The sequence below is a fragment of the Centruroides vittatus genome, unplaced genomic scaffold (genome assembly GCF_030686945.1).
Source record: "Centruroides vittatus isolate TY-2023 unplaced genomic scaffold, ASM3068694v2 contig_466, whole genome shotgun sequence".
Classification (NCBI taxonomy): domain Eukaryota; kingdom Metazoa; phylum Arthropoda; class Arachnida; order Scorpiones; family Buthidae; genus Centruroides; species Centruroides vittatus.
In genome coordinates, this window is record NW_027122260.1 from 638,442 (window position 1) to 651,731 (window position 13,290).

At 25.4% G+C, this 13,290-nt stretch overlaps 1 protein-coding gene across 2 annotated transcripts in view; it reads right to left on the reverse strand.

The window, feature by feature from the left end:
• Positions 1-1,318: 1,318 nt before the first annotated feature.
• LOC136977658 (aminopeptidase N-like) overlaps positions 1,319-13,290 on the reverse strand; it is a 34,804-nt gene continuing 22,832 nt past the window's right edge. For both annotated transcript variants that reach the window (XM_067273188.1, XM_067273189.1), the window contains 13 exons: positions 13,196-13,261; positions 12,030-12,095; positions 11,705-11,871; positions 10,897-10,985; positions 10,276-10,406; positions 9,891-9,946; positions 7,257-7,407; positions 6,653-6,735; positions 5,969-6,073; positions 4,495-4,653; positions 3,295-3,426; positions 1,859-1,928; positions 1,319-1,686 (listed from right to left, as the gene is read on the reverse strand). In XM_067273188.1, the coding sequence (XP_067129289.1) occupies positions 1,513-1,686; positions 1,859-1,928; positions 3,295-3,426; positions 4,495-4,653; positions 5,969-6,073; positions 6,653-6,735; positions 7,257-7,407; positions 9,891-9,946; positions 10,276-10,406; positions 10,897-10,985; positions 11,705-11,871; positions 12,030-12,095; positions 13,196-13,261 (1,449 nt within the window). In that variant the 3' untranslated portion in view covers positions 1,319-1,512. The remainder of the gene's footprint in view (positions 1,687-1,858; positions 1,929-3,294; positions 3,427-4,494; positions 4,654-5,968; positions 6,074-6,652; positions 6,736-7,256; positions 7,408-9,890; positions 9,947-10,275; positions 10,407-10,896; positions 10,986-11,704; positions 11,872-12,029; positions 12,096-13,195; positions 13,262-13,290) is intronic.

Consider the following 13,290-nt stretch of genomic DNA (forward strand, 5'->3'; position numbering starts at 1 on the left):
TTGCTTCCTTTTTCGCCACAACGAAACTTATCGTGGATGCTGACTTCCCGTACAGTACATGCGACCGATTTCAGCAATCTTAATGCCGGTCACGTATTTTTTAATGATTTCCTTCAACTCGATCGTGTTCCTGGCCTTGTTCGAAGGGCTACTGGCTCTGGAAACTTTCTTTGGTCCCACGATGGAACTAAAAAGAATGGAAGCAATGGAATTGTTTGGCTAGACGCGCGGAGTAATGCTCGTACAGCAAAAAACACCGCCACGATGACTTGTTAGCAGAAAAATGCGTGGGTCGCTCTTTGTTTTCGCAAAATTAGCATGAGATCATGTGACACTCCGACGAAATCAGAGGCAATTTTTTTGCAAAAAATGACGAAAACCAAAGTCAACGAAAATCGAGGTATTACTGTATCTTCCTCCGCGACCCTTTCACTACTAAAAATTTTCATATTTGTGTTAAACTACTATAAAATAGTACGACATTTGATTGCTATTAATCCTGATTAACACTTTTAGTAAACATTACAAATTTAATATAGAGTTTGTATACTTTTAACGTAATTAAACTAAATTTTATTAATTCTTCTCCCATTTCCGAAAATTCCAGCATTTATTCTAAATGTAATATCGCCGTCTTCCTCCGCGACCATTTCACTTCTAAAAATTTGCATATTTGTGTTAAACCTGTGTAAATTATGTACTATAAACGGCAATGTTCTAAACAATTGAAAAGTCTTATATATTATACTGTCTAGTTATACCTATGACGACTTACGCGGATTAGACTGTATTTAAAAAGATGATGATGTAGCCGATATTGTAAGTATTGAATTATTTGATGAAGTAAAAGGTTTTAAAACCATATTGAAAGATGCCATCAGTAATGTTTTAAATATTTTAAAGGCCAATAAATGATTAATGCCTTCCAAATCTTAAAGAAATTTTTAAAACAATACTAACCATTCCAGCGAATGTAATCGGAGATCTTTTTTTCTCGAAATAAAAAAATTATAAAAAACTTTTTGAGATCTTTCATGATACAAGAGATTGCCAAGTTAGCAATTACAGTATTAAACGTTAAACAATGTATTTTTTTATCAACTATACTATTAAAGATTTTTCTTTCAAAACTGCTCTTTGACTTATTTCAGTGGGAAATATTTGTAAAATTTTTCTATAAATAATTATAGTCAAGCAATTATTTATATAATAATTTATTATGTAAGAAAAATAATATAATTTTGAGATTATCAATATAATATTTTTAAAAATCCGTAACTGTCCCGATTTCGGCTTTTATATAGATAAAAAGTTAAAATTTTTCTAGGAAAATAATTTATTTTAACTTCATAACGATAAAAAATATCTTAATTGGATTTTACATCGTAACAAGTTTTGAAGTAACTACTGCTTAAACAGTAAATACACAAGATATATAAAACATAAATTCTATGTAACCAGTAAAATCCGAAACTGAAGTTCTGTTCACTATACTTCTGGCCTCTGTCACATTCATTCCACAGAAATTATTCTTAACCAAGAGTCTCTTTTTAACCATTTTGTCAGAGAAGATATTTCTCGATTTCTTTTTAATACTATCCTTTTGAATTTCCGTAAACTTTCTTTAACAATTTTCGCATCGGATTCGTTCAATTCATCGATATGTTTGCGGAAAATGGATTCAAACTGAAAATTAAAATCATTACGATATATATAATAACGTAAAATATTAATATCCATATGAAATGGATGTGTACAGATAGAATTTAATCTATATAATTTATCACTCGACTGTTTGATATTTCACAAATTAATTATATAAATTTATCTTAAGAAATGACTTAATATAAAATCTTACTTGATTAAATATCAGTTCATTTTCTATATAATTTTCGATCAAGTCCATGAAAGTTTTCACTCGATAGATACTGTAATATTATATTAAAAGAGCTTTAATTAAATCAATTTTAAATCATTAATAAAATATATATTATTGTTGTATAAATAAAACGGATTCACAATAAATTAATACTTTACGATTTTATTTAAAATTTAAAATTAATATACTTAATTAACGTAAATAAAATTTATGTAAATGGAGGTATCTGTTCTAAATTTCTGTATAATTGATACAAAGGTTTTTGTGTATTTTTACTCATAAAATTGTGGTAAATACTAAATAAAATCCATGATATATACAGAAATAACTGCATATTGCATAATAATTCATAGAAGGATGAATAACATTCAATGTTTAAATAATTGATTTATTTACAAAATTACACAATAAATTATATTTCGGTTTAGAAATACTAACTGTTTATAGATGAAAAATTACTAAAGAATCACAACAATATATTTCAAAGACAATACGAAATCTTTCGAATCTTTATCATTTGCATTTAAGTTGAATTCAACAGGTATATATAGGGACTTGATGCTATTACATTTTGAGGATTATAAGTCAAGGAGGAGAGATGGAGGGGTAGGGAATCCTATCTCGAGTGGGGACAGACTATATAAAAATTTTATTTATTATTTACAATTTGTCAAAAACTTTACTCCTTTCTTCAAAATAAGGCTTTTGTCTTTTATAGACTATATAAAACTTTTTACAGGGAGTCAAAGAATTTTCTACATTATCTTTGAAAAAAACAAGGATAGAAAATAAATAGTTAAAATAGAAGAACAAATTAATTTCTTAATTAAAAGTAAAATCAATAGCGTATTACTAAATATGAATGGTTTATTAAACTTCATTTCATTCTATTTTATTTTTATTAAAAAGGCCTGAGAATAGTAATAAGGATGTTTGTAATTTTACAAACGTCTGTATTATTTTGTATATTAAATTAGAGTTAAAAGACAAGAACAATAGAGTGTTATGCAAGGAAAAAAAATCAGAAAACTGAAGTACAACTTATTCAAATTATTTACTTGAGAAACATCAGAGCAATTTATTACCGGCTTTCCTTTTTTTCAACATTATTGGACGATCATCTGAAGCTAACCGGTATTTTAGGAATCCTGCACTAAAAATATTTATATTACAATTACCTGTATACTGTAAGTGAGAAGAGCTTGTTTTGGTCCGTATATTAACTACATTTTATGTTAACTGATAAAAATTGCAAAATTCAAACAGATTTTTATGTGAAGGTAACGTATTTATGCATTTATATATGTGTACATATTAATACATTTAAAATTGGTTTATCTTGCATTTAAATTTTTGCTAATATGGATAATAAGTTTATACTATTAATGAATTATTTTACATAAATAGTTACTCACTCCAATATTCTTTTAAAATGATTAGAGAAAAATTGAAGAAACTCTATCCATAGATTTTCGTTGTCAAAAATATTAAAGAGAAGTTTGTAAATAGTTATTACTTTTTCTTTTCTCAAAAATACACCGAACAATCTAAAATAATTAAAGAAACAAATCTTTTAGTTAAGAAAATACAAATAACTTAATAAGTAATTATAATAGACTTTTAAAACATAATTCAACAATATACATGTGTGTTCAGAATTACCAGATTTGTTCTGTGTTTAAAGGTCTCTGAAAATCTTTGAATGAAATTATATACCTTCATTTACTGTCAAGTGAATGAAGATATATAATTGAAGATGGAACGACACGGTACAGAATTATAAGTTTTAATGACAAAGGCTGTAAAATGGGAGCAATTTGGAAATTCTAAAAACACGCATAATGATATAATTATCATCTTCATCAAATCAAATCTATCAAACAATGCTAATAATGGATCTTGATATGTACTGATTGACAATTGATAAAGAACGGCGATATTTTTTCCATGAAATGCCACTCAGTAGAACATAATTGGTTAAAATTAACCTGCAGAGGACATCGTTGTGCAATATCTACAATTTGTATAAATGGTGTTTATCAGCCATCATTTTCAGTGCCTAATATTCGCGTTTGTAGGAATAACATATGATAGAAATTCGAAGACTACAAGTTTCAGTGGAATAGTTCGGTTGAAAGCAAATATCAGTAACAGATGTTTGAATGGCATCATTTGAGTGCACATGATTATGGGTGAACAGTTGAACTTTGTCCGACCATAAGGTCCGGAAAAAGTTATTGCAGTTAAGACAGAGATGAATGTGTCCGAATGTATGGTCTTTTGATCATAAAAAGCTGTTGAGTTCCGAGGAACAGCCTTACCTATTTATGATGGTTGTAGGAAATTAGACAACTCAAAAGGATAGGTTCGTAGCTCTTTTAGCAAAAAGTAACAGAACTGTTATGTCTGCATAATTATCTGCCAACCTAGGAAATACTTACATAAGGTATGTAGTTATTTCTTGATTTGTGCCCACTACTATGTCGAAAAATTTCTCTGTACCATAACAATTGTCAAGCAACGTATATTTCAAATTAAGAGTTTATAAATTGACTTTTACAACTATGGACCATTTTCTTCAATTGTATACGTTTTTTTAAAAATTGATAATTTACCTTTTAAATAATCCTCGATCTTTGGTACAAGGTAAAGGTATGAGAAATAATTCATTCTTCGTCACTAAATACAAATCATGAACAAAATTCCAATCTTCTCTAGTACCATATTTTATGATCGCACAAAAATTGAGTAATTCCGCTTCGGATCGTTTAATTCTGAAACATTTAAAAATAAATTAGAAATAAATCATTTAATTGTAACAATAAATGTGACAACAAAATCATTTCATATTTTTTTATTAATTGAAAAACTATCATCCTTGTGTCTGAATAAATGAAAAAAGCGGTTCTCCTTTCACTTGAAAGTAATAGCTCTATTTAAGTCATTTAAAAATATAATTAGTTTCAATTTAATTTATTAATTGGATACATTTAATACCTAACTATATTATGTTTCGTTGAAGCTACAGATATGCTGAAAATAAGATTTATAAACAATTTAATCCATTTAAAATATAGTTGTTTAAAAAATTTAAATCCTTAAATTCTCCTCATTAATGCTAAAATTGTTAAAAATTAAATAAATAAAAATTTAATTTAACTGAATCATAATCTTTATCATTTTCATTACATATAACATAATTGTGGATGCTACGACACAAAAGAGTTAAAATTTTAATCGTTTTACGTATAAGTAATTATATATTGCTTCATGTCAAAGCGTTCAATATGTTTTGATGTGAGGTAATACTGTAATTTAAATGTATACATCTACGGTGGCCAAACTGTGGCTCGGAACTGCATGCGGCTCTTCTAGACCCTTATTGAGACTTCCACATATGCAATTTCTTTTTATAAACTTGGTACATATTACTTATCGAAAATTATTATAAAATTCCACGACTTTCAAATTCACTAAAACTTGTGTGGATTTTGTGAATATATATGAAGAATTATATAAAGTCACGAAATCTACACAGAATAAATTATTTTGTTAGATATAACCAATTTCAGTAAACAAGTATATTCAAGTATATATAATGTAGACAATAGCGTATATATGTTAAATATAATAATGTTTTTTATTATATATATATATTACATATATAAAAACATAATTATAATAATATTATTATTATTTTCTGTATTAGTAAGTTCACACTTTATTCATTTTCTAAAAAACTCGAATTTAAAAAGACAATGCACCCGTAATTCCAAAGCTTTTGTTATTTAAAACATTGTTTTATCGCAGTTATTAATTACAACAAATTGAACAAAACTAGTTTAAATTTTCGATATATTTGTTGTTTAATTTTATCTTGCATGTAATAAGTGATTTTATACTTAGTTTAAATTTAAATCTGTTAAATCTGCATCCCCATAATTCTGAAAGTATTTATATATGTGTATATATACAAGATTATATATAAGATTAAAATTAATTTTCCTTTTTGGAATTACATTTTACACTTTATATAGGAAACTTTTATAATTTCATGTATTATTTTTAAAATAGAAAATAATTAAATACTTAGACGTATCGTTTTTCCATTTTGTAAATAGGTCTCTTGTATTAATCAAGCAATCTTCATAACCATTTTCGCATAAATAATTGAAGACCACATATCGTAAAGACCTGCGTTGAAAGTATTCAATTATAAATTTTATTTTACATATTTATCAAAAATATACATATATTAAGCATATTCAAACAATCTTTATAATTAACAGCTGAAAATGAAATACATCTATCGAATTTTTATAATCTGTTAACTGTGTGAAGGTTGTTGGTATGGTGTATTATGAAGAATTAATAAACACTATTATTATTTTCTATTAGTTGCATGTCGGAATGATAAACATTCTGAAATAGGAGCAATTTTTCAGGATAGTTAAACAATTTGAAATTACTATATTTCTATAATGTTGAATAATATTGTATGTTACAATAATAATTACAACAATATTAAAATATAAGTAAAGTTTTCTATATTTGTTAAAGGTGTTCACTAAATGGGGGCAAGGAGACATAAAGAAAGAATTTGCACTGATGTGAAGCTAAAGTTATAAGAAGTTTTGTGTAATATTTATAAAAACATATAAATAATATAAATATTAAACTTTTATCATTTAAAACTATATATATTTCTATTTATTTTAAATAAACTTAACATTTATTAAAAATAGATAGTCTTATTTAACTAAAAATGCTTACGATATACTCGATTTTTCTGTATCCGTTTTAACCTCCCATCCAAGTTTATGGTATAAAGATTCGAAAATATAATTCATAAATTCCTAAAATAAAAGTAAATAAAGTCCATTAAATTTTCAAATATTTCTTTTTATTTTTCACTATTTCAAAGTTCAATTTTTCGGTTGCTCAGAATTTTTTATATGTGTAATCTGTTTTTAAACATAATTTTATTTGACTTATTTTAAATAATTTATTAATTATAGGAACGTAAAATTTTTATATTCATGAAATTTCTTTCTTGCGTCAGTAATAAGATTTATCATTCAGATATTATTTTCAGAATTATTTGTCACTTGAATAAATATGATTTACGAGTTTCGAGTCATTTTTATAATTAATAAGAAATGAGATATAAATCTGATAATTCAATTTATATATTTGTACCGATTCTTTTAGATTATAATACTGGGAACAATAATGGAAAAAGATCTATAAAATGTATTCAAATATTATTATGCTAGCAATACTATTAATGTATTAATTTAACAAGTAAACGCTATTTTTCCTTAATTACATAACAGAAAATTTAATTTCATCATTTCCTTTAAATTCTAGAACTTACTTTCCACTTCTTTTCTTCGTTCATGTGATGCATTACGTAAGAAAATTCCATTAAAGGTGTGAACGTTTCCTGTTTTAACACCACTAGTTCCGTTTCCGAAGGTATATATAAGTAAAAATCTAACAGAGTTGCAAATTCGATATAATCTAATCTGAAATATAAAATGTATACCCAAAATTTATAAAAACGTGCTTTTACTTTACTATTACAAATTATTAACTTAGAGAAAGAACAACAATTTTAACAGATGATTTAAAATGAATAAATTAAATTAAAAATAGGTCAATAAAGACAAATTGAAATTTTACATTATTACGGGTTAAATTTTACTGAAACAAACGAAATTTTAATTTAAATATGTGAAGAGAGCACAATCACATCAAAATCAGTAGCAAAATCAAGCACAAGGTCCTAAATAACTTTCGATATACCGGTTATTCGGTCAAGTAGTTTAATTTTTTATTACATTACATATTCAACTTGAATACTACCAGTATTAATTTTAATTTGATCAAAAATTATTTCATTGGAGCAGTTTTTAACGTTAAAATTGAAACCATCAGAAAAAAACTCCTGTTTCAATGGCAATGGGAAATTTAGCTGCCTTGTAGCTTTTTTTAGAAACACAAAATAATGATAGTATTGTAACTTTGTAGAAGTAATTATTAAATTGTTTACAAGAAAGACTTGAGATAATGTAGAATCAAGTAAATTGTGTTCGATTGCTATCGTTTTAAATCCTTGTTATAAACTAACATTTTTAAAACCCAACATTACATGTTATTGCTAAAATTTTGATTATATTCAATGTTTGATAATGAAGTAAAGAATGAAAAGAAATCAATAAATCTTACACGAGAAAATTAAAGACGATAAAGTTTAAGATATGTTATCTTGTTTAGACGAAATTATGTTGGAAGAAATGATGGCAAATAGGAGGAGTCTCGAATGAGGTTAATATGACTTATTCTAAGGAAAATTTACAGCTTGAAAATTTTCTTAAAAATCTAATTTCTTTTCGTGGATGTTGAGAAACGGTGCTGTTGTCTATCCTAAACCAACAAAATTGGTTAGACAGTAAAGTAATTGCTTATTTGTCTGCATCTTCAAGCATTATATCTATTGAAAAGTTGAGCGATTTTATAAGGCGAGAACCGTATAAAAAGAGCGGATGAACAAATTTCTTCCTCAAATTACAGAAAAACTATTGCTTTTTTAATCGTATTCCCTATCATTGCATTCATCATTACATTTGAAATTCATTCACAGTATTATATAAAATTAAAACTTTTGTTTTCTTCATTTAAACTGATCTTTTTAAATTGATCTAATAAAAATAAATTGATAGAACAGAGAACCTCTAAAAATATACTGAGTGTGGCGTTAACAGCTTTTTATTTTAACTAGCGCTTCAAGGAACTTATATTCTTCACCTTATTCTTCGACATTCTTCAAAATTTAAAATAGAACACAATATTGTGTTCTATTTTAAACTGTTCGCCCGAAGATAAAGAATATAAGTTTCTTGAAAGAACTAGAGAACCTCTAACTCAATAGTTCTTAAACTGGGCTGTATTTGTAGTTGCGAGACTTTGAAACACTGTTGTTTAAAAAATATAAGAAATATACGTTGTTTAAAAAACCTAAAGATACTCTATAATATACATGAGAAAATGGGATGTTCTACTTTTTTAAACAAAAAGTAACAATATATTTTTGATCAGGACGCGAAGACATCTCCATTAAAAATTCAAGAGATTTGGGCAGCAGAAAGATTAAAAGTTTTACTTTAAACGGTCGTTTGGTATGTATAATTAATTAGTAAGGAAAGGAATTTAGGGTGGAAAAAAGATACTAAGAAAACAGAAAAGATGTTAGGAAAGATGCATGTTTATTTAATCACTTCAAAAAATAATATGACGTCGCAAATCTCAAACCTCACAATTGTTCCATTGTAGCTATCTGATCCCATAAGCACGAGTATTCTTTCAATATCCATCAATTTACAATTAGTCAATTTGCATTTATGCATTCTGCAAACTTATTTTTCAGACAAAAATAATTTTATTTAAAATTAAAAATTTAAATTGAAGATACAGTCTGTCGAAAAAGAAGTGATATTTATGATATTTTATGATATTCTATGGATATCCTTTTATTTTTTAACGGACCTAGCACACAGTTTTAAGACATATTTCGGGCTTATAATAAGTCTGTATGCTAAAAGTATGGCCGATATGAGCCGGATATATGGGTCCTCGATATGTTACTACAATCTTATAATCATCACAGAGCAAAATATTGAGTAGAAAGTTTATATTATAATCATAGATTAAAGATAAACAAGGTATTTATATAAATAATTTGTTTATGTAAAATACAAAATATTTTATTCGAAAAGATTGGATGTAGGTAGAATTAATCAATTCTTTTTTTAAAATTTAATGAAAGCAAATTGAATCAAATTTTTAATAGAATGTTAAATGTGGAATCAAAATTCATCACTTTCAAAGGAGAAATTTCAGATAAAACCTTTGAAAACTGATGAATCTTAATAGTATAATTTTATGTAAGTACACAAAATATTTTATATTACAATATACAATTATATATAAACATTAATTTTTCACTTACGTGTACAAAGTAACTGCGTCATTTAATAATTTAAAACGGTTTGTCGGAGAAAACACCTAAAAGTTCAAATTATTCATTAAAATTTTTTCTTATATAATATTATTTTAAGTAGAATAATAAAAAGTTTAATAAACTTACGATTTAAATATTAATTTCCTAAATTTGATAAGCATTAATATTTAAAAATAAAATTAATATTATTAATTGGTTAAAATAGAGAGATCATACAAATTATTATTGAAGTAATAATAAAATTACGTCTGTTGATACACACAAATACACATTTGAAAATACTACAGTAATATGTGTTTATATATTTCATTAATTACATTAAATAGTAAACTGAACGGTTACTTATCATGTGCAGTAGATAATTATTACTTACATTATGATTACTTTGAAGTTGTTTTGCTAAGAGTTTCCAATTTCTCTTATCGTAATTGACAATATAGAAACCGATTGAATTTCCATTAACGAGGATCCATTCGTCTTTCTGTGGCATTTTTTTCAATATCTCTAACAAAAAGCAAAAATTTGTGCACTCAGCTTACTTGTATCAATATATGAGTCTTATAATTATAGTGCTTAGTGGTAATACTGCTGATGAGGGGCATGCTAGCCCGAAACACGTGTAATATGTGTACGGATATTGCTACTACAAGTGATATAATAAAGAAATTTTTCCTGAATTAACTCTCATTACTGTGCCAATCCTTAAACACCAGTATAATGTCCTATTAATAAATAACGTCCACGTAGACGACTATAAATAATATATGAGTCTTTCCATCTATATTTTAAATATTTACAATTATTAATGACACGACATTCTCTCTTAACGGTGTTTTGAAATGTTGTTTAAACTGATTAAAATATATTATTACTTATATTACTTTTATTGAAATAATTACATAAATTCAAAATTATTTTCTTTTATAATAATGTTTATATGAAGAATTAATTTTACGAAAAAAATATATTATTTGTACTTTAAAATTTCACTTACTGTTTTGATCTGTTAACCAATCAACTATTCTTGGATTCCATTCCGAATGATCTTGACTTATGTAAGAGATTGGAATTTGCCACAAATCTCTAAACAATAAATATAAAATTTCATTTAGTTCACAAAAATTATTTAAAATACAAATTAATTACGTCAGATTGAAAAATTACTAATAAAATGTATGGTAATTAATTATTCAATTTAATCTGAAAATGATACAGTTAAACCGATATTAAAAATAAAATAATAAATTCATAAAATAAAGTTTTTAAATTCGAAAATCACAATTTTTCTGTGTTTAGCAATTTCATTTTGGTTATTTTGATTAATTAATTAATAATTATATTATTCATATTATTACATGAACTATTAGGACTATTATGGAAATATATATGAATATTTTATAGTGGAATTTTAGGATTAAATATATATTCTAATGTAAATAAACAAATTTAAATTTCAATATTTAAATTTTCATTTTATAAAACATTTTAAGAATATTTAATATAAAACAAATAATATTTTTATAAAATATTTTACTACTGAATAATATTTTATTTGAAAATGTTTTATAAATATTATTAACACTTTTTTAATCACTTAATAAACTAAAGTACGAAAGAATGACATATTATTTAAATATTAATTTTAAATATTGTTACATAATACTATGTGTAAAATCGTTTTATAATATATTGTAATAACCATTTATTAAATGTTTTTAACTTATTTAGTATATAAAATAAATTAAAAACATCTTAATATTTTATTTATTAACGTAAGGATAAATTATAAGTTTGAAACATACTTTTTATATTTTTTATTTGCCTTTGATAGACACGAAATCTGACTGAATGAAGCCGTGTTTTCTTCGTAATTTCTAATGACAGAAACAATGGGTTGGCCTAGCAAATGGGTCCAAGGAGTCATTCTTTCCATTAAATCCTCTTTTGGATTTTTATAAGATGGCTGAGCCTTGAAAAGTTAACATAGATTTTACCTTAGGCTATGGACGATTGCATTTATACTTAATTAATTAATTAAACATTTTCATATTGTGTTCTAATTGTAGAGATATTTGTAACATTAAAAGGTGTGTGATACATACAAGAAGTATATATCAAATTTTATACCATTGAAAGATATTCCCATAATGTTTTCTCTTCGACGTTATTATAAGCATTTCCTTTCAGGTAGTTCTGAAAAGATATTTCTTTATATTAAAATCTTATATTTTATAGTAAATTTAAAAAATCATCATATACTTTAGAGTATTTACTCAGTTTTGTATCTTAACTTTAAACTGTACGATAATTTTTTAAATATATTTATGTTGATTAAAATTAATATATGGTACTGTATTTATGAAAATATAAATAAAATTATTATTTGGGTAAGATACATTTACGAGTTTTGTTCAAAGCTTCTCGTCCTTTTCAATTGTTGTACTTCTTAAATCTCACAGTTCGACAAATTTAGGACTAATTATACAGGATATGTGTTTAAAAGTATATTCAAATTAATCACTTTAAATTGTCGTTTTAGAATGCATTTCTAGCTTAAACCCCTCTTCAGCAGTTGACAATACTGTACTTTAAAAAACGTGTCATATTTACATTAATTTTAAGCAATTTTATTTACTGAGTTTTAATTTTTTCCAATTTTTAAAAGGTTTTTAAACTCTGGAATATGGATTTCCTCCCAGGTAAATTCGTTTTGGTTTTATTTTACAGTATTTAATTTAAAAAAATATTTATATAATATTAGTACTCAGCATATAATTGCATGTGCCTTTTATTAGTAAATATTAAACTAAAAATATATTTTCCTCGTGGTTTTACTCAGGACCAGATTTTTAATGAATTGTCAACAGCTGAAGAGGAGTTTAGACCCAAAATGCATTCTAAAATGACAATTCAAAGTGATTAATTTTGCCCTTTAAACACATATCCTGAACGATAAGTCCTATATTTGTCGAGTTGTAAGATTTAATAAATACATTTACAACCTGAATTATCGTTAGCAGATTTAAGAGATTTTACCAATTTTATTGTAGATGAACGTCCCAGTTGTAAAATTAAAAATATCAAATGATCGAATTTTACAGTTTATTAAGTAGAAAGTATTCGAAAAATCCCTCCGCACTGGTAGTGTGGAGTGATTTTCGAATTAAACCATTTACATGAGGTTACCAGGGGGCAACCACAATCTACATTACCCACCGCGGAGAAAATTTTTGAACACCCTATTTGTTATGAATTAAACCCTAATTGTAAATATAAATGTAAAATATTCTTACAGTTATTCCTTTCCAAAATGATTCGTTTCCAATAATATGATGCGCCATACGTATTATCATTGCTCCCTGGAATACAGTAATGAATGTTTTATTTG